This window comes from Theobroma umbraticum, unplaced genomic scaffold, assembly GCF_002168275.2.
Source record: "Theobroma umbraticum cultivar Fairchild unplaced genomic scaffold, ASM216827v3 scaffold_95.0, whole genome shotgun sequence".
NCBI lineage: Eukaryota > Viridiplantae > Streptophyta > Magnoliopsida > Malvales > Malvaceae > Theobroma > Theobroma umbraticum.
The window spans coordinates 6,689,260-6,711,479 of record NW_018397257.1 but is presented as its reverse complement, the minus strand read 5'-3'; the positions used below and the strand labels follow the sequence as shown (position 1 = coordinate 6,711,479).

At 34.4% G+C, this 22,220-nt stretch overlaps 1 protein-coding gene across 3 annotated transcripts; it reads left to right on the top strand.

Annotated features, from left to right (window-relative positions):
• The first annotated feature begins 1,484 nt into the window (after positions 1-1,484).
• RNL (RNAligase) lies at positions 1,485-22,055 on the top strand. Of its 3 annotated transcripts, XM_021423636.2 has the most exons (28): positions 1,485-1,804; positions 1,896-2,216; positions 2,307-2,357; positions 2,786-2,868; positions 3,513-3,612; positions 4,277-4,355; positions 4,720-4,843; positions 5,499-5,605; positions 6,530-6,658; positions 7,206-7,270; positions 7,411-7,563; positions 7,946-8,106; positions 8,233-8,264; positions 12,330-12,505; positions 13,071-13,150; positions 13,495-13,560; positions 13,657-13,946; positions 15,929-16,036; positions 17,167-17,264; positions 17,556-17,616; positions 18,599-18,675; positions 18,776-18,847; positions 18,923-18,999; positions 19,570-19,650; positions 20,118-20,220; positions 20,506-20,661; positions 20,742-21,142; positions 21,728-22,055. In XM_021423636.2, the coding sequence occupies exons 1-27, from the start codon at positions 1,655-1,657 to the stop codon at positions 21,132-21,134; spliced, it is 3,393 nt and encodes a 1,130-aa protein (XP_021279311.1). In that variant the 5' UTR covers positions 1,485-1,654; the 3' UTR covers positions 21,135-21,142; positions 21,728-22,055. The 3 variants fall into 3 exon arrangements, with proteins under 3 accessions (XP_021279311.1, XP_089638962.1, XP_021279310.1); XM_089782836.1 differs by lacking the exon at positions 21,728-22,055 and having other exon boundaries at positions 1,486-1,804; positions 1,902-2,216; positions 20,742-21,481; XM_021423635.2 differs by lacking the exon at positions 21,728-22,055 and having other exon boundaries at positions 1,486-1,804; positions 20,742-21,481.
• Positions 22,056-22,220: the final 165 nt, after the last annotated feature.

The window sequence follows — 22,220 nt, the reverse complement described above, 5'->3', positions numbered from 1 at the left end:
ATTCCCTTCATAGCTTGCCAACGTCTTTTTCCCAATTTGCCTATGAATCTATTGACCACACTGGCAGCATGTAAGATATATGGTCTACGACAGACCATAACGTACCGTTGTGATGATAAATCAGTTAAAAGTTTTAAGTGTAGCCTTAATGAAGTAGTCACAAACTTGATATATTGCATCTTAAAATATTCTTGAATATGCATTTTTTATGACAAATATAACCTAGACACAAATCTATTTTTAATTATTTTGTAACATTTAAGTCTTTCATCTCATACTCACCACTAAATTACTTTTTATTACATCAATACCTGTTATATTTTTAGTAACAATAAGTATGTCATCTACATACAACAACAAAATAGATAAATAGATCACCAAAAAGCTTTTTATAGTAGACGCAATTATCATATACACTCCCAATATACTCATATGCTTTTATGAACATATCAAACATTTTATATCATTGTCCAAGAAACTGTTTCAAGCCATATAACGACCTTTTAAGTAAACAAACGTAGTCGTCCATATTTGAAACAATGAATTCCTTTTAAGTTATTGCATGTATACTCACTTTTCAGGCTCATCATGTGAGAATGTTGTCTAAATACCAAATTGCTTCAACTAATGTCAAAGTAAGCTATTATCAGAAATGACACTTGGATTGAACTATGCTTCATGATGAGAGAGAATGCTTTATTGTAATTGATAACAAAAATGAACCACATAACAAGGTTAAATGTGAAAAACCTAATTCTTTCTATAATTTTCTTTTATGAATTATTAAAAAGAAAACGAGAATATTAAAGATTTCCTTAGCTATTTGCTTCTACATATTAACACTTTTTTGAAAAGTAAAAAACACTTTGCTTCATAACTTAGTTTAAAGACTCAAGTAGGCTTCTTGTACGAAGTAAAAATTTTAAACTCTTGAAAGCGAAGCACTTTATTTTTACTTTTACATTATAATGAAAAACATTTCGTAAGTGTAATAATTTTCTTGACATAATATTTTAACAAACTTTAGTCAATGCAAATTATGAGCCGTTCGTCATTCAAGGCCAACCCTCAGCTTCCATGGGCCATGGCGGCTTTGATCGAGTGGATGAGTCATGCCAAGCCACATAATTCACTTGACTTGACACCTCTATTTCCAAGTTTTAAGTTTTTAAACATTTTTAATGTAAATAAAAAATTAAAAATTCGGAAAAAAGAGAGGTAAAAACTAAATATTAATATTATACGACTCTACTTAAAAAACTTAAAGAGTGTTTTAAAATTAATTTAAATATTATTTTATTAATAATATTTTGTATTAAATAAATGTTGTACTCGATAATTAATATAATAATTTCATTGAAAAGAGTATTTTTTTAATTTGGTAACCCTTACTAAAATGAGAAAAGTAAAATCTAAAACAAAATGCGTAGAAATAAGGCGTGCCACAAAACGTGCAACTGTTAGCCACGGATCCCCACAGTTAACCCTGTCCTTGCGACCACCAAATCGCCCCTACTCGACGGGTCACTCCTTCCTCGTTTGGTTTTCTGAGCACACTTTCTAGAGAGCTTCGTGTAAGCTGAATAGCTTGCGCAGCTCCCGCTGATATTTAACAAATAACTATTTCCTTCTTGGACCCTTCCTCCAGTATTGAATGTCGGCATCGCAGAGATTTCTCTGCACTCTCTCCCATTCTCTTCCCAATAAATCCACTCCGTTGACTCTCCTCCGCTTTTCTCCTTCCTATTATTCTACTTTCTGTCGCCCTCGCTCTCTTTCTCGCCTAATCATGCCCCAGAATCAGGTAACATAACTTTTTATTTTATAAATGGAACTTTTACCTTTATTCTCTGTTTGGCTCAAAAGAAATTTTTTTTTTGAAACAAAAATGGAAGGAAAAGCCAAAGCCGAAGGCGGTTTCGTCTGCCTCCGCATCAGTTGTTGAAGCCGTTACTAACAAACTCGGCGATTTGATTATCTCTGAAAATAATAACGGCCAAATTTGGAAGCCGAAGTCGTATGGAACTGTGAGTGGACCCGTCGCCGCCGCCGCCACCGCCGTCGATGTTCAAACCGAGAAGAGAAGTGTTGATTTGAGTAAAATTTTGAAGCCTAATTTGTTAGATAATTTCAGTGTTGATAATTCGACTTATTCACTTGCACAAATCAGAGCTACTTTTTATCCGAAATTCGAAAATGAAAAGTCTGATCAAGAGGTAACTGCTTGTTTATTTTTTCATCGTTTTTGAATGATGAGGCAATATTTTTCTTGTTAATTAATTTTGGTTGGCTCTGAATGTGTTTAGATTAGGATACGGATGATCGAGACGGTGTCTAAAGGTTTGGCTACTTTGGAGGTATGGATTACGCGGCTCTTTACCTTTATTTGGAAAAGGGAGAAGAGTTGTAAAGTTCTTTATTAAGAAGCTTGTGCTTCTTTTTGCTATAATAGTTTTGTACATCATTTTAAAAAGGCAATGTATAGAATAACTTTAAGATTTTGTTTTACGTTCCTTTTGGTGTTAATTTTGCTATTTACTTTCGCTTCTTCTGAAAGTTACTAAAATGGAAAAGCAAAGAGTAGAAAACAATGAGCAAATTGTTAAAAATGTATATAGAAAAGTAAAATTCATACGAATTTGATATTTACAAGAAGTTAGTTTCAAATATTCTGAAAGCCAAAAGCAAGTAGAAAAAGTGACAACCAAATGTAAGCTTGTTTTTTAGTATTTGTGTTTAGAAATGTGTATAAATTTTTATACGTATAAATTTGGAACTTCCACAGGTTTCGCATAAACACTCTGGATCTCTGTTTATGTACGCGGGTAATGAGGGCGGAGCATATGCTAAAAACAGCTTTGGAAATATGTATGCTTGCAAAAATCCTGGATCCTCTTCTCTTTACTATTCTTTTGGCTGGTGGTTCTTCTATTGATTCTAATTTGATGATTCAAACTCTGACTTAATCTATGTTTCAATTAAACCTGTCAGTGTGCTATATGTGATGTGTTTGACTTATAATTACTTCGTTCTTTTTAATCAGTGGTTACTTGTGTTGTAGTGTAAAATTGAGTATTAGATGTGCAATGTATCAGCAAAAAAGAGAAATTAATAGTTGTATTATAGATTACAGATATATAGGCAGATCCCCTTTCGTGAAGTATAGCTTATTACAAAATATAAAAAATTGTATAAAATATGAGAATGCAGTGAAATATAAAAATATAAAAATTGTACAAAATGACAACACATCAATGAGATGTGCCTTTTAGTTGCCTATTTCCTTTCAAAAAGCATGCCTAGTTGCCAAAGCTGCGTGCCTTGGTAAAGCGACCTTAATGTTGGGGGGGAGGGGGGGGGGGGTGGGTTCATCTCCAAAAGCACCTGACATTAGCACTGGGCATGCCAAGTTACTTGTCTTGACTGCACTGTATATATCTTTCTCTTTTCTCCGTTCTGGTTTCTGCTGTTTTTCCTCCGTTGTAACTCATGGGATTTAACATTTGCTGTAGTTACACTGCTGTTGGTGTTTTTGTTCTTGGGAGGATGTTTCGTGAGGCATGGGGAAGTAAAGCTGGAGAGAAGCAAGCACAATTCAATGATTTTATTGAGGTAGCATTCTAATTACAATTGTGGATGAACATAGAGTGCAAAAGAAAACAACCGAAATGAACATTATATGAATTCACAGCATTCTAGCCAGTTAGAGTTTGCTTGATCTCTGTCTATCTCTTGCCATGCTATTTCATCTTTTCATGTCTATATGTAGAAATATTGCTAATAGTACTGGGACTCAATGCCATGGTGATGATTTAATTTAAAAGACTCATGAAAGGAGAATTATGATTAATTAGCTGTTGGACAGGCAGAATGTAACTCTAGCTTGTGTTTTGCTTGTATACCTTTTGCTTTGGGGTTTGGTTCTGGAACAAGGACTCGTTTCACAGTGAATTAAACTGTGAAAAATCAATTACATGCGGCAGGATATATGGTAAAATGCAGTGTGAGTGCAATTGATGCTTGCCTCCATTTCCTGTTAACTTGCTATTCTCTCTTTGATATCATTTTTCCTCCCTTAAAAAGATTCAATTGTTAATATTCATTGAGCCACCTTTTTTTATTCCCTGGCCTTAGAGGCAGGAGACCAGCCTCTTTTGGCTGCCTAGTTGATCTCTAATATTCTAGATCTATATTCTTTCTGCATCAATTACCATTGCTACTGAAATTTCTTTTGCCTTTTAACAGACTGTTTTATGATCTTTAATCTTTCTTTCAGCATAATCATATGTGCATATCAATGGAGTTGGTAACTGCTGTTCTTGGAGATCATGGACAGCGCCCTCGAGAAGACTATGGTTAAGTTTTTTTTAATTTTTTTTTCACTTTCTTCTTATTGCTTTGAGATGTTTTACTAGCTGTCAATCGAATTATGTTGATGATCAACAAAATTATTTTAAACATATAGTAAGAAAAAGTGATCTAACTTTTCTTATTAATATGTAGAGTCTCTTTTAGTGCTGTTAGAAATTTTCTGGGATAGGGGTAGTTTTTTCAGCTTAGTTAATGAAATGTCAGTGCAAATGCTGGTTTTTGTTCCATTTTTAAAATGAAAATTATTTTATAGTACTGTCTATGATGAAACTATCCATATTAATGTGCGCCATTATTTAATATTGTTTGTCCTACATTCTGTAATATTTATATTCTTGCTTCCTTCAGCGGTAGTAACAGCTGTCACTGAATTGGGCAACAGAAAGCCAAAGTTCTACTCAACTCCTGAAGTAATTGCTTTTTGTCGTAAATGGCGTCTACCAACAAATCACATATGGTTGTTCTCAACAAGGTGATGATCTAGGATTTTTATGGTTATCAAAATTCAAAAATTGGTTTGATAAATTAACTGTACATCTACACGTCCTTAAAATAATTGTGTTTATGGGGTTCTTTATCGTGATGACATGGAGAATCAGATATTTTTGCTGGTATTTAAGGTCTACTTTGCTCATGTGATTGCCTGCTTCTTGTTTTTATCAACAAGATAAAGCAGAAATTTTGAATTGATATTAAATTTCGAAATTCACATGGCTTTCCTTTTCTTGAGTTTGTTGATAAGTAAGTTTTTACCCAAAATTTGTATTCAATAGACTTAGCACAAATTCTTATTTGTGCCTTATCATATGTCATTTCTTTCCTTGTTGCCTCTCACAAACTTGGTTGACTTGAAAGTTTAGAGTTTCTTAACATGGCTCATCTTAAAATTGTGCAATTATTTGTGATTACTGGTTAGTTTGTGGCATTAGTAGCTATTTTTCATCCTTTAGCATCATCTTTTCTTTCTTATTAGTACTGCAATTTCTCTTTCAACAAATGCATTTTTGCTAATTCTTTGAACATAATTTTTTGATTGTGGCATCCACTATTTTGTAAGTTCTTCTCTTAGATGCATATGGATTATGAGACTGCAAGAAAAGCTTCTGATTAATCTTCTATAACTGTAGGAAGTCAGTGACATCATTTTTTGCTGCTTATGATGCGCTATGTGAAGAAGGAACAGCGACTTCTGTATGTAGGGCTCTCGATGAAGTTGCGGATATATCTGTACCTGGTAAAGTTTTTTACTCAAGTATCTTTCAGTTAGCTGGTCAGTTGCTTCTGCTTTTTGAACAAAGTGCCATTTGTATTGGAAGTATTGCCAGTTCCAAACTGTAGACCAAGTCTAGCTATTACCAATCAGAAGGAGTTCTTGAAATGAACAAGTAGGAGGAAAGAATAGATGGTTTTTAAAATGCTATGTCCAATCAAAAGGTAAATTGTAAAAAGTGCATGAAAAGCATGCCTCACTTAAATGTCCCTTTAATTTCTTTTGTTAGCTATGGGCGAGTATTTTGTGATGACTTTTGCTTAATTATGATAGCACTTGATCTTTGAACCACCTTAAGCAATTTAATGAGGCAAATCTTTTAATGTTTATTTAAAGATCATATACTTAAAGCTCTTTAGACATGATAAATTGAACTTTCTTTGTTATAGATATAAATTAATTTTCAAAATTAGTGCCTTACTTCACTGAGGTGAACACTTTTGTTGTGCCTTGTGCCTTGGATGATATGGGGGTCCTATTGCCTAGGGATGTGCATTATACCTTTGACAACACTGGATGGTAATGTGGAAATGTATGTCCTCAAATGGTTTGGGAGAGGAGTGTACTTTCCATGTCATTATAATCACCTCTAATACATGCTAGTCTCACTATTTTTTACACCTATTAAACAACATTTTCATCACAGATGCATAAGCTGCATTACCAAGTCACTGATTCCAGCTTAAATTGTGCATTTGCTTCTGTGGCTGACACTATCATGAAGTGACTGCTTGGAAGCAATTGTTTGCAAATTTTCTTTTTGCATCCTCAACATTTAGGGTCAGTGTTATTGGATTCAAGTGGTGCTGTGTTATTCTCTGGTAAATTTAAATGAATTTATCGTGATGTATCTGAGCTGCATTTAATCAACATGTTACCAACACGCAGGTTCAAAAGATCATATAAAGGTGCAGGGAGAAATCTTAGAGGGTCTTGTAGCCCGTATTGTAAGTCATGAGAGCTCAAAACATATGGAGGAGGTCTTGAAAGATCACCCTCCTCCACCTGCTGATGGAGGTATGATGCTGTATCTTCTCATTCATTTTGTTTATATTCTTGATTATGAAGTAAATTTCTTGTGAAGACATATCTGTCTTTCATCCTTTTTTCTTTTCTTGCATATATTTCTTTTTTTTTCTAATACATTTATATACTTTTAACACACTCCTAAGAGAACCAGCATGTTGGTTTGTAGTTAGAAGCTGAGTGAACTATTTAAAAAGCCCAAGACCACTATTATGATTCAACCAGATAGTATAATTCCTGTGTCAAAAGTGCAAGCACCCTTGCCTATGCCTAGGGAATCAGAAATCAACTCTCCTGAGTCACCAGAGGGGCTATTCCTTCATTTTTTGACACTTGAGCTTCAAGCAAAAGTTGTGTGTTATTATTCTTAACTATGGTGCATGCGCTGCTTTACTTTTTTCCATTTGAATTCTTTGCATGGTTTTTGCTTGAGAGCAGACTTTAAATTTAACATGTTGGCTGTTAAAAGACGTGTATCTCTTGAGTCAAAACTAATTAATTCTCTTTTTAAATAATGTAATTTCCCTGCCTACTTCAGCTGGCATAGATTTGGGACCAAGTCTAAGGGAAATTTGTGCTGCAAATAGGTCAGATGAAAGACAGGTGACTTGGAATTTCTTTGAATAAGAAATACTGTACTTTGTCTTCTGGTTATTTGTGACACATTTGATTAAGAAATTATATCACTTGGGATACTTTTTTATCTGTGAATCTTTTTCTTTTTCTTGAATCTACGACTGCAGCAAATAAAGGCACTCCTTCAAAATGTTGGTTCTTCTTTCTGCCCTGATCATTCAGACTGGTATGATGATGCACATTCAAGAAATGCAGATAGATCTGTTCTTTCAAAATTTTTGCAAGCTCATCCTGCTGATTATACAACCACTAAGTTGCAGGTTAGGCTACTCCACATTCTCATTTTTCTTCCAGCTTCACAGGTTGTTCATATCGAACCAGCCTGAAACCGAACCTGAATAACCACAAACTCGATAGCATGAAATTTGCTATCAACCTCCAACATGTAGTGACTTGACCCAAAAGTCAACAGCCCAAAACTTAAAATGGCCCAAACTGAGCAACCTGAGCTAAAGTGACCCACATGTATTTTCTCCCTCATTACTTTTTTAACTTCTTACCCAAAAGCCAATATAGCTTCTTTCATTGATTGAACTGATTAAATTTTGGTTTCTAAATTTTTGTGATCTCTTCAGTTGTTACATGGATATTTTCATTATAGTTTACACTTGAAATAATAATTTGATTTCTTTATTAAACCAGGAAATGATTCGTCTGATGAGAGAAAAACGTTTCCCAGCTGCATTCAAATGTTATCATAACTTCCACAAAGCTGAATCTGTTTCAAGTGACAACCTTTTCTATAAAATGGTCATTCATGTCCATAGTGACTCAGGATTTCGGCGTTATCAGAAGGAGATGAGGTATTTCTTAAAACTTACTCTATAATTTTTTTAGTTACAGCCATTTTCTTTTTGCTCATTTGTATGGAAGCTTATTAATTATTTCCTGCATCGTCTTATTACGCAAAAAAATTCGGAATGCTTCAGGCAAAAGCCAGGATTATGGCCTCTTTATCGAGGTAAAAATATTTCATTGGCATACGTGGACTATGTTTGAATGTTGAACTTAACAGTTCTTGATGAGTGTTAGTTTTTTGTTAAGGACATTTTTCAATTAGTGAAGGTCTAATATACACTTGAAGGACATAGTTTCAAATTAGTGATCCAGACAAGTATAAGAGTTGTGTTCTTATTTTGCTCATTAACCTATAAATTTGCAGAATATAGAAAAGTGTTTCATGTTCAAGTCTCTAGGAACATGTTTGTGAGAATCTGGTGCTCCAAAATATGTGGATTATTTTATTGTGATAAATAAACCATTTTGCTAAATCTTGCCTGTGTGCTTCATGAATTCCTTTCCTTCTGTTACTAATCTATGTTCATACTTCTTGCAAGATGCTTAGAAATCAAATAATTACAACTTCAGCTCATGTGATTTGTATGATACCATTTTTTCTTTTTTAAAAATTGATTTGAATGATACCTAAACGTTAAATCGGCAGCAGGTCATTGTGACTCATGGAAAACTCAAAAATAAAATAGTTTCTGTGAATATATAGGGGTGAAAAATTTCTTGAACTTAAATTATGTTAGTGTTTGATTTGCTTAAGCTCCCTATACATGACTAGATAGAGTAATGCTTTCTCACAATATCGTAGTTGACAGATAAAACTAATTAAAGGTGGGGTGGAAGTTAATACCTTTATGGAAGGAAACATGCAAACAGCAATATTTTGTGAGGAAAAACAATTTGCTGAGTACGGTTTGCATGATGAAGGTTAGAATTCATTAAGAGAGGATTGCTTCTAGTAGATCTTAATAAGAATTTAGACAATCTTATTGTCGGAAGAACTATCATGTTGAGAAAGCAAAATAATATTAGCAAAATAATATTATGCAGTGCATGCACCCATAAGAAGAAAAATCAATAAAGCAGCTGAGATCTTTTCATCCCAAATTGTTTAATGGTACCTGAAGTAGATTGTTGGTAATACCTAGGGTTTAATATGCTTGATTTTGCTGTAAACCTTGTTGTCATTAGTCCTTACTGGAATTTCATAATAGAAAAAACTAAGATGATGTACTTGTTTACCATGGGAATCTTAGATTCCCTCCTCTGTACTAAAATTGCTTTAGCTTAGTCAATGTTAGCTTTGAATGGTGAAAGTAAACTTTTCTTTTCGTATATTAGACTAAAGTCAATTTCCATAATGTGACTATTCTATTTATAATAGTATAGAGAATTTGAAAAAGACTGAAATAGCCCTAAACCTATATAAGTCATAACAATATATCTCAATCTTTAACACTCCCCCTCAAGCTGGAGCATAGATATTGATCATGCCCAGCTTCTTACGAATATAATCAATCCTAACTGGAGAAAGATTCTTAGTAAACAAATTTGCTGACTGCTCTCCCGTGCTCACATAGGAAGTTGACTGATGAATTATATCATTTTGTATCATGTAAGAAGTAAAACACTCAGAGAAATACTCTTTAGCATTATCACTACAAAGGACATGAAAATTAGAGTGAAATTGAGTACGAATTTCTGCACAAAATGCAACAAAGTTGGAAAGCGACTCAGATTTAAATTTCATTAAATATAATCAAATGCTTTTGGAAAAATCATCAACAAATGTAACAAAATACATAAAACTGTTTTTTTGAAGTCATGGGACATGGACCCCAAACATCAGAATGAGCTAACTCAAAGAGAGATGTAGTCCTTTATTTGACTCTAGACACATATGGCACACGATGGTGCTTGGATTCATCTTTAACTAGTCACAGATACCAACTCAGGACACATTTCTTTAACACTGATAGAGTTGGATGACCAAGCTGACAGTGAAGTTGGAAAGGGGAAAGATCATTGGAACAGGCAATTGATGCACTAGCGGAATGAAGAACAACAACAACTTCATTCCGTAGATATAGTCCTTTGGATTCGCTCTCGCTCCCAATAATCTTCCAAGTCAAGAGATCCTAAAATAAACAATAATCAAGAAAGAAGGCAACACGCACCCGAGCATTTGGCCTATTGGTTGGTGCATTATCCCTCTGCTTAAAGAGCAGGGTTCGAATTCCCCCTCTCCCAATTATAAAAAAAAAAAAAGAAAGAAGGCAACACAATAATGTAAGGCTTTAGTTATTTGGCTAACAAGCATCAAGTTAAATGGATAATTAGGAAGATGCAAAACTGAAGATAAAGGCTATGGTGAAGTAACACACACACTACCACTACTTAAGACTTTAGTAGTAGACCCATTTGCAAGAATGACATTAGTACAATGATTGGAATGTCTATAAGTGGCTAAAATACTTGAATTTGCTGTCATATGGTCAAATGGCACTTGAGTCAATGACCCAATGCTGAGAGGAAGAAGAAAGACATGCTGTGGGATTTCTTAACTAAGGTCGTAGTAGAAGAGGATGAAGGCTGTTGAGACTTTTGGAATTGAGTATACCTAGAAAACTCCTCATCAAACGTAATTATTGTATGGCCTTCAGTGCAGGGTGTAGTGGAGTTGCCAACTTATGATGCTGCATGAGCAAATTTAGAGTGAACAAGATACTACTGCTGTTGCTATTATTGTTGCCCTTATGAAGGAGACTAATAATGATAATATTGTTGTCCCTGTAGGAATTTAGAGCACTGATTCCTGAGGTGACCTTGTTCACCACAATTATAACACACTCTTGGACCTGCACGACCACTTGATCCCTTTCCACCATGGCCTCCTGTAGAATTGCCTCTTCCCTTTATTTATCCTCCTTTATATTCTTTGCTAAACCCCGTAGTACCCTGTGAGATAGCAGATCGGTTAGACACATCACTAGTTGCAAGAACACTTTCCTTGGTAGCACTCAGTACAATGGTAACCACATCAAACAATGAAGAAGCATCCTTGTTAGCCAAGAGCTGAGAATGAATCACATCATACTCTGAATCTGAACCAAATAGCCAACCAAAGACAAACAGTCTCTCACGTTGTTCTTTCATCTTAGCCACATCGGTTGAAAGTGGCATGGCAGTGTAGAAATCGTCTGTAGCACGCTTTTAATCTTAGTAACAATCTATAATTGTCTGTCCATTCTGATTTCAATGACTAACCTCCTGTGATTTGTACCTGAAAAACACATGCGATAACTCCGATAACTCTTTAGCTGTCATAGTATGTTGCATTGAAATAGCCATGTTTCTATCAATACAATTAACAATATGAGAAAACAATCTTTCATCATCTATCATCCATAGGTTGGCGGCATCTTCTTTATCTCGACAGTGTTTAGTAACATGTGCTTCCTTCCCAAGTGCTCTTACATTAACCTTCAATAGAAACTTCCATTTTACTACATTAGAACCATCTCTAGCTAGCATAACAGTAACTATTTTGTGATGTGAGGACACAACCTCCACACTCTTACTACCTTACGACGCCATCTCATTGACCTTTAAACACCACTATTAAAACAATCAACTAACACAATGCAATACTTAATAGCAACGGGTTAAAGAAGACCTAACAACCTAACAAAAATAAATCAACTAATATATCAAAACCAACCAACCTCATATTCAACTAAAAAGGTTTACTATTCTCAACCAACCTCATATTCAACTAAAAAGGTTTACTATTCTCAATGGAACCCGATCCGCATAGTTACAACAATTCGACTAGTACCTTCTTCTTTTTTAGGGTTTTGGATAGGTAGGCTCTGATAGAATAGAGAATATGAAAAAGACTAAAACAGCCCTAAACCTACAATGGCCCTAAACCTACATAACTAATGACAATATATGTTAGTCTTTAATGAAAGCCAAAAAATTTCAGAAAAATGACTGTTTGCATTTTGGAAAAGGGATGCAAGTCCAGAAAAAATTTAAGCTATTTAAATAAGGGGTTAAGATAAAAAACATGCCAAATGACTGAATTTACATGCATATTCATGTAAAATCTGTTTTCTGTCTGATAATATTATTTTCCATTTTTTTCTCTTTTCTTTAAAAGCATTGAAGAAACATACTTGCTTGTGTTGCAAAAAGTTAGTTATTCTCATGCTCTTTGTTTTTTAGTCAGGTTTTTTTCTTGATATTAATTTGTTCAAGGCAAACAAGGAAAGAGCTGCTGAAATTGCGAAAAGCAACAATGATCTGGTAGGAAATGTAAATAATGACAGTAATATATCCACAAGAGATGGTTTGGCCGATGATGATGCAAATCTAATGATTAAACTGAAGTTCCTTACGTATAAGGTATACTTACTTCTACAACTTTCTTGATGCAAAGGAGGCACTTATGTTTAATTTTTCTATGAGATTGGATTTGATGATTTGGCCATCTTTATAATGTTTATAGAAAGTGAGTAATTGTCCTTGCTTAGATTTTCGGTTTGAAGATTTGTTGTTGGCATCAAAATGATAACTACAAGGCTAAGAGAATTCCGTTACATGAATCAATATAGCCTTTCCTTTTTATCATTATAATTGATACATGGCATTTAGCATTTTGAGCATCACATTAAGAAAGTATTCTTCTCTGTTTTACCTCTGCTGTTTATTTTTTCTTTTTTCTATAAAATGGTAATTTTATGTGATAGTTATCAGAACAAGGTGTGTTGTGGTGTAAATATACAAATATTTTTTCTTTAGTGAGTATTATTGGCCATTATTTATTGAGCAGACAAATTGATAGAGGATGGACATTCATTTCGTATTTTCTTATAATTCTGCTTCTTGTATGGTTCCCAAATAGTAATTTTCATCAGATATTCCTTTGGAGTCTGACTCTCATCGTGCTTTGTCCTTTTCCTCCCGCCAGTTGAGAACATTTCTGATCCGCAATGGGTTGTCAATCCTTTTCAAGGATGGGCCAGCTGCTTACAAGGCTTACTACCTGAGGTGAGGTTTGAAAGGAAGGTGTAAGATGATACTTCACTATTTGGTGAATTATAATAAGGAGCAAAAAATTGCGAGGCTTTGGTACTTGGTTGTTAGATAGTAATTATGGTCAGATGTTGGCCATCTCTCTGTCTCTCTCTCATATTATATATTACGTTTTTTCCCTTTCTAATATCTTACACTTTATCACATATTCTTTTGACTGTGGTGATATGTGATTACCCACAAAGTTTGTACTATCATGATGTTTGCATTTTCAAATTCTAAAATAAATCAATAAAAATTGTATATAGACTTCAATTCAGGCCCATTTATGTAAAATTTTCTTCCTTTCTGGTATTTAGGCAAATGAAGATTTGGGGCACTTCAGCAGGGAAGCGGGAAGAGCTCAGCAAGATGCTTGATGAATGGTAATGATGAAATTATAATTCTGCACACTTGGGATATGAATTTCATTCTCTCCTTGTTCTCTTGGGCTTTTATTTATTTTTCTGCTTTAATTTCAGGGCTGTGTACATTCGAAGGAAGTGTGGAAACAAACAATTATCATCAGCAATATACCTTTCAGAAGCGGAGCCATTTCTTGAACAGTATGCAAAGCGCAGTCCAGAGAATCAGGCTCTAATTGGCTCTGCTGGGAACTTGGTGCAAACTGAAGATTTCTTGGCAATTGTTGAAGGAGGCAGAGATGAAGAGGGTGATCTCGTGACAGAGAAGGAGGCAGCAGCAGCAAGTCTTAGCCCCTCAGTCAAGGACACTATTCAGAAAGATGAGGGTTTGATTGTATTTTTCCCTGGTAATTTTAATTTGCCAATTGGCTGAAGCCTCAATTTACTTTCTTGTTGAGAAGTTTTTTACTGTTATCCGGGGAATTAACTCACACTGAAGGTCACTGAAATATTCACTGGTGGCTGTTGCAAAATGTTAAGATCTGATTTTAAGATATATTCTTTTTTAGTTGCTAAAAGATAGGATCTTTGGCTCTTGAAGGCAAAAGGGTGTCTGACAATAGATCTAGGCTCCTTGAATTTCTTAACAGCAGCCAAAAAGTGCATTTGTGGAAGCACTTACTGGCCATGGAATGCATAGGAATTTTTAGAGAAAATACATTAGAATTGTCTTTTGAACCCTTCAGTCCTTTTAGTTAACACTTAAACAAAGCAAATTTTTTGCAAAAGTTTTCCTTTTTCCTGCAGTTATATGCACATCGTGTGGTCAAAAACTAGTAAAATTGTTTATCCAACATCTGAAACATATTAAGAAGAAAAACTTATTAACACACCAACTTTCATCCTTTTGTTATCAGAATTCATGTTTAATATGTAAAACATTCGTTATGCATTTTCTTGCATTTATAATGTAAATATTACTGCCTAAGTTTAAAAAGTATGATCTTGAAAATTGCAATATGATGTGATAATGCATAATACAAATATACTAAAACTGTCCTCCCTAGTTTCCTACTCGGTTTTTTAACCATAAAAATAAGTCTCTTTAACAAATATATGCTATTATTTAACAGGAGCCTCCTTGACCATAAGTACATAGATTGAGTGGTTGTTGGTAAGGAATAGGTGGGTAAATATGTGGACAGTTTAGTTCTTGTGTTCAATACCATGTTTTTGCTTCTGAATTTTTACAGAAAAAACAACTGAAAATAACTGAGAAGAAACAGCTTATAAGCTATCTTCAATGATCATATGCATTTTAATTCTCATAACCAGTACTATTCAATTCTCACATTATGTCTAGTTTGAATCACAATCCAAATAATAATATCTTAAAATTATTATTAGGAATATGAGTAAATTCTCATATATCAAAGACTATAGAGAACCCAATAACTTATTTTAGAAGAGACCTTATGGAATGCAATATAGCCCTGGCAAGTTAATTATGGTACCATGAGCTGCCATGGCAAAATTACAGTTAAATTGCTATCTATAAGTGTTAAGTGTTTAACAATATTTAAGGTGTTTGTGGCAACATATTGTGTGTGTGTGTGTGTGTGTGGATTGGTTATGTTGGAATAATTAAAATTAGAGAGGAGCTTCTAATGTCATTTTTTGGCCCACAAATACAATTCTACATTGTAGGAGAAGCAGCCTTTGTGTTGTGCATTATGGTTTTGTTGCATTCAGCCCAAAAGGATGATGCCAACTGGGCTCTAAAACTCAATAAAACTTCTATTATGTTGGAGTAATGACTCAATATTTACCTGAAGCACTTTTCCTTGGACATTTCGTCTTGGTTTCCGAAAAGGTTATCTTCTTTCTGACCAAGCTTATTGATTTGCCACAAGTTGGTACCTTAAGCTATCTGAGTTGCAGCTTGGACTTAATTGACAGTATAGTGGTATAATTTTGGGTTATCAAATTTGGCTACTGCTAGATGCCTAGAATGTAAAGAATCAGGACCAAACTGTGGTCATTTCAATTTAATTTTCTAAATCAAATAAATTGGTTCTGAATTATTTGTGTGATAGCTTGCTGTTTCCATAATAAATTTAGTGTCAGCCAAAGTTTACCTTGTCCAATATGTATTCCATTTTACATATGGCTTATGGAGACTTTGCCTGATATTACTTTCCAAATATTTTGCAGCGTATTTTTTGCTTATGTTAATCAACATGTTTCAATTGTAGCTCACTTAAAAGTAATATTGCATTTTCTCATGTATGATTCAAGAATGCTATTGTATTGTTCTTTTCTCTATTTACATTATGTGTAATGTTCATTTAATTTCTGTGCATTGACGTCAATATAATTGTGTTTTCAGGAATACCTGGTTGTGCTAAGTCTGCACTTTGCAGAGAACTATTAACTGCCCCAGGAGGACTTGGAGATGATCGGTCAGTTCAGAGTTTGATGGGTGACCTTATCAAAGGTACATGATAAATGTGAAATTGATCTAATATGCTTTCTGAAACCATTTGGTGATTTTAAAACTTTGCTTCATATGTAATAATGATCTTCTTACTCGAAATGTCTCTTTTTTTTTATGAAAGATACTCAAAATGTCTCTTGATCATAATTAAAATCTTCTGTATGCTCAATGGTTTTATGCATATGTCTATCTAAGCCCTTCATCTCTTAATTTTTTTAATATACAAGGTAGAAATGGTTTCACATCCTATTTGCTTGCTGGGGTGTTAACAGCATTAATGATTGGTTGGGATTAGTATTGGTTAAAATATTTTGCAATTTGTATAAATCTGGTGAAATCTTATTGCAAAAAGTTATGTAAAATTTACGTATAAATTTTTGTCACAAAGTTGATATATGCAGGTGAATTTTAAAACAAAATGTATCAATTGTATGAAATACATTTTAGACATGACAAACAAATACAGTTTCATTGTACCTTTAGAGTATGGCTTGTAGTACTTACCTTGGTTGGACCAAAATTAGGAATGCTATTCATGTGTGTGTATGTGTGGTTTCATGCAGAATAAGTTTTTTAATATTTATCAGCCTCCAGTTAAACTTGATTATATAGCATAGTGCAACAAACACTCCATAACTTTTTGTGTGATCAATTTCAACCAGTCAAACTTTTGAATGTACTAGTCTATCTATTGGGATCATAAATGCCAAGTTTGAAATCAATTGAATAACATTATCTTTTTTTATTGAAAGGCAATAACATTATCTATTTAATTTGTGTTTATCAATGATTGCATATAATGCCAAATTTAATTATGACTGGTATAAAAGTTGACAACGCTGGTATTTTTTATTGTTTGTGTATGTGTGTGATAAATCGGACGCTGCTTGGCAAAAAACTTCTATTTTACTTTTGCCAATTCTGACAAGTTACATTGGGACATCAAAAGGAAGGGGTTACTTGACTTTGAGACTTGAATAATTTGATAGGTGCGTTTATGTACAAAATTACAATTACAAGCAATAGGATTGAGCACCAAAGTACATGGATTAGATAATTCGTATATATGGTTTGCTAATAGTTACTTGATGTAATTGAGGTTTTACTTATTTGTATTGTGTTATAAACAGGAAGATATTGGCCAAAAGTTGCTGATGAGCTCAGGAGAAAACCTAATTCTATAATTCTTGCAGATAAGAATGCACCAAATGAAGAAGTTTGGAGACAGGTAACTCTCTCATTGTTTGACATGTGCGGTTAAGAAAAGATAAATGTGAAGGGATTTGACTGACAATAGCTGTTTAATTACTATACACTGAACTTTTGAAAGCTGAACTACCAAATTAACCCTGTACTCAAATGATGGTCTATTGTGATTCTTCTGTTAATAATTACAAGGTTTTTGTGGTGGAAGGTGAGACATATTGCTGAAAGATTAGCTCTCTTTTCCCCTTTGCTGTTCATATGGGTTTTTGGGATTCTAGGAAAATTCATTTGATGGTCCCTTTTGTATCTGCAGATTGAAAACATGTGCCATAGCACCAGAGCTTCAGCTGTTCCCATCATACCTGATTCTGAAGGTTGTATCTTATTCCAACAGAAAGTTGTTAATTTGTTGGGTTTTAAAGTGTTATTGTTGACAAAATGCTGAAGTGTGCTTTGGATGCATTTCATAGTTTGTGTGCTAGTCTGATATACTTTGTCTGCATGATGATTATCTTGAATTTATCCCTTGCTATTCCAGATCTGTCTTTGAATATGGAGTGCATACAGATAAACTAGTCTGTTTTTTTCTGGGGCCTAGGTGGTGTTCAAGTGGGTTAGAATTGATCATTTCCACTTTCAAGTTGTTTGGGTTGATTGGGCCTTGGGTTATTCAAGCATATTAGTAGTTTCACTGTCCAAAAAGAATAATAAACAAAATAGATAGCTTCAGTTTTGGTTGTTTAAAGTCTCAAAATTTTTAGAGTGGGATCATTTTTGCTACTTTTAGCTTTTATGTTCATTGTTTTTTGAGTTTAATGTGTATTTTGGTTTGAGCTGGGTTTATTCCCCCCTCCCAAAAAAATATATGTATATATTTACACATGAGTTTGACTTAATATCCTTAACTTTTTTGATTTATAAAACAGATAGTTGTTGCCTAATTGACATGCCGGATAAATTAAGTACACAAATATTTATGTAGGACTATTAAATGAAGGTTTTAGAAGATTATTGTATTAAACCATTTGGATTGATTACAAAAATTAAAAAAATGTAAAAGCTTTTCTGTCTTCTATTTCAGTATTGGCATCTAAGTTTGTTTTCATGATTTTGTTTTAAATATTGGACAACTTTCAGAAATGTAAGTCATATTCAACACTGCTGACAAGTTGGCTATTACCTGTTTGATGATTTTGTAAGGCTGTCAGATACATATAGCTTACTCACACCAAGATTGTGCTGTGTTTACACATATGGAGGAGAATTAGGAGTCTAGTAATATAGAATTGATGACCTTGCGGATAGGTTATTCATCTATCATCTCAGCCTTAGTTGAATTTCTCTGTCAACATGCAGGGACTGGCTCAAATCCATTTTCTCTTGATGCTTTGGGTGTTTTCATGTTTCGTGTGCTTCAACGAGCCAACCACCCGGTATTCAATTGCCTTTCTCTTTATATTTGTAGGTATGTGAAAAATCACACTCCCAATTGTTACCATCTAGCTAACACTTCCTCAATTTTATAAATTCTAGGGTAATCTTGACAAGGCATCTCAAAATGCTGGCTTTGTGCTGCTAATGTTTTATCACCTTTATGACGGAAAGGTACATTATGCTGTACCAAGTATAGTGTTTACTCTCTTTCACTCAGCATTTTCTAACTCCTGGTCATATATTTAGAGTCGTGAATACTTTGAGGATGAACTGGTTGAACGTTTCGGCTCTCTTGTTAAGATGCCATTGCTGAAACCTGACAGGTGAGAATATTGCCCCCTAAATTAGTTGGCTATTTTAATGTATTTCATTCTACTAGATGAAGGAACCATAAAAAGGATTAGGGAGAATAGAAATAGAGTGAATATGAAGAACCCTGCAAAAAGTTTCAAGAGAAACCAGGAAAAGTAGTTTTTTTTTTTAAATAATAATAATAATCAAGAGAACTGGAAAAGAGGGAAGTTAAAGGTGCTAGCAAGCTGCCCCTTCAACAAAAAATAGGGAAAATGAAAATAAAGGGTGGTACAAAAGACACAAGAAAAGTGAACTGGGCACTTGAGCATTGGTGATGAGATTGCAATCTCTTTCCATTTTACCTGGGAAGGACCTTTTGTGTGAATGACATGTATAATCGAGCAAATCTTTGAATTGTATGTTGGACTACCTCTAAACATTGACTTGATAGTGTTTTGTCATCATCCCTCCCTTCCTTAACCCAATACACAATGAATATTTTCTTATTTTATGAAGAATATGAAACTAAATGCCATTTATTTCAACCTTTTCTCTCCTTTTTGTTAGACTTATATTTTGTGTACTTCTTCCATCTGCAGGAGTCCTCTGCCTGTTCCGTTGAGATTGATTCTGGAAGAGGGAATAAATCGATACGATCTTCACACTAAAAGGCATGGAAGGTTGGTCAAAAGTTTAAACAATATATGCACAAAGTAGTTATACATAAATCTTCTTTGTAGAACAGTCTACAACAATGAATTGAAGGAACTACATGTTATAAACTTTAATTCTTTCTTCTCTTGTTTTTTCTTTTTCTAGCTGATAAATGATTCACTACTTATAAGCTTATTCTAATTCTTGACATGTATTCTGCGTTGGTAACAAAATTTTACGTGGGAATTAAGTCTAAGCTGTTTTTATCTTGTGAATTTGTTTATTTCAAGCGATCATGTGAAATAATCTATTGCATTTTTCCCTTTTCTTTTCTCCCAGTCTCCTGCAGAACTTACTAAGTGGTCCCAGCTTTGGTCCTAGTTTTGCCCATTCCATTGTGGGCTTCCCTTTTGGTGGCAGTATTGTCATTACTTGTTACTGCTTTAACTTTGGTGGATATATTTACATCGTTGTTTCTTGTTTTTTCTGTTAGATTGGAGTCAACCAAAGGCTCATATGCACAGGAGTGGGCTAAATGGGAGAAGAAATTAAGGGACACTTTGTTTGCCAATGCTGAGTATTTTAATTCTATTCAGGTCAACATCATTATCATTATCTTCTTCTACTTATTGCATTCTTTTGTCTAATTACATTTTTCCAGCAGTCAACATGACACTTATCTGCTTATTGTATGCAAATGGAAATAGAAATAATTTCAATTGCAAATGAATTCTGCTGTAGTTTCATATTCTCATGTTTTAAATAACAGAAATTGGCCTACATAATTCATTTTGAGTTACATTTATTAATAAGGATTTTGGGGGAATTTACTTATTCCAAATTCCAAACACGCTTTTAATTATTTTTTTGTGTCTTGTCAGGTTCCATTTGAGTTTGCAGTTCAGCAGGTGGTGGAACAACTGAGAAAGATAGCGAAGGGTGAGTACATGGTCCCAGCTGAGAAGAGGAAGCTTGGAACCATTGTTTTTGCTGCTGTCAATTTGCCTGTTGCAGAGATCCAGAGTGTCCTTAACAAAGTGAGCAATATTCTTTGGCCTCAACTGTTTCGTGTTCATTCGCTAGAAATTTGAGTAATATATTGTGTTGAATGGAGCAGTTGTCTGGGGAGAACGCCAAGGTCGAAGCTTTCCTCAAGGACAAATATATGGAGGACATCCTTAAGAAGGCTCATGTGACTCTTGCTCATAAGAGAAGTCACGGTGTCATAGCTGTGGCTAATTATGGCCTCTACCTCCATCGTCAGGTTCCTGTGGAGCTGACTGCTCTACTCTTCACAGATAAAATGGCTGCACTAGAGGCCCAACTTGGTTCTGTTGATGACGAAAAGATAGTCTCGAAGAACCAGTGGCCCCATGTAACCATATGGACTGCGGAAGGAGTAGCACCCAAGGAGGCCAACACATTACCACAATTGCTTTCAGAAGGGAAGGCAAGTCATGTTGAAATCAACCCACCCATCACAATTTCAGGCAGACTGGAATTTTATTGAAAACTCCGGTATTTACCTTATCTTCATTAGATTATAAGGGTTGCTTATGAATCGGGTTGGGTTGAATTGGGTGCATGCAAATGGAATAGAGGGCTGGGTTGCAAGCTTCCATCTCATGAGATTTTGAGGGATTGCGTACTGAGGTGGCATATTTTGGTTAAAACTGAATTCGGGCTTCCAAGAAATACTCGTGTACATAAAGAGTAGAAACAGAAATTTGTTAAATTTCATGGAGTACTTAATTTGGCAGAAGGAAGAAATTGTGGGACAGTTTACCGTCTGCCACCCTAAACGCCTTAATTCACATGAATAAATATAACTGTTTATATTTTCTAAAATTGTTAAAAGGGTGCTGTTGGAAATAAGTAGAATTATTGCGTCTATCATGGGCGGAGTATTATTTTTCCGTTTAGTGTACGCTGTCCACATTGTTCCTATCATGACTCATTGCATATACTAATCAAGAAATAATCATACAAGTTATGGTTACAAAGATAATCATCAGGCCATATTAAATGCAAATTCAAGACCTGTTACAATTAATTTTATGGACACAATGGGGCGTCACTGTGACAAAATCTTACTGCTCGCAGTGACTGAAGGATGAAGGCTTAGACAACTCCTTGGACTCCTTTCTGTTGGCAGAGTATTGAACATTAAATCAAAACAAAGTCAAGAAATTGTTTGAGCTGCTTTCTGTTGAGGTTTGTGTTCAAAACCTGTCAATGGGTTTCACAACGAGTGTGGGTGATATGTTGCCTCTTCGCTGCAGGTTGGCATTTCATCAGTCGAGACTTGTTGTTGTATGATTTGAGTTTTTGGATCAGCTTTTCGTTTTACTGATCATGTTTTTGACATAGATTTTAGAATGTGAAAATTTTGTAATCCAATGATAATTAATACAAATTCAACTTTTCACAAGCCATAAGACACACCCAGGTTCCAGATACGAAATTGAAACAGTCAATATAGAATTCATGCATGATATTGATGTGAAGGTTATAATCTCTCTGTTTTTTTTTTGGAAAAGATGTAAAGGTTATAACCTTCCTTGAGAGTGTTAAGATTCCAGGTTTAAACCCATCT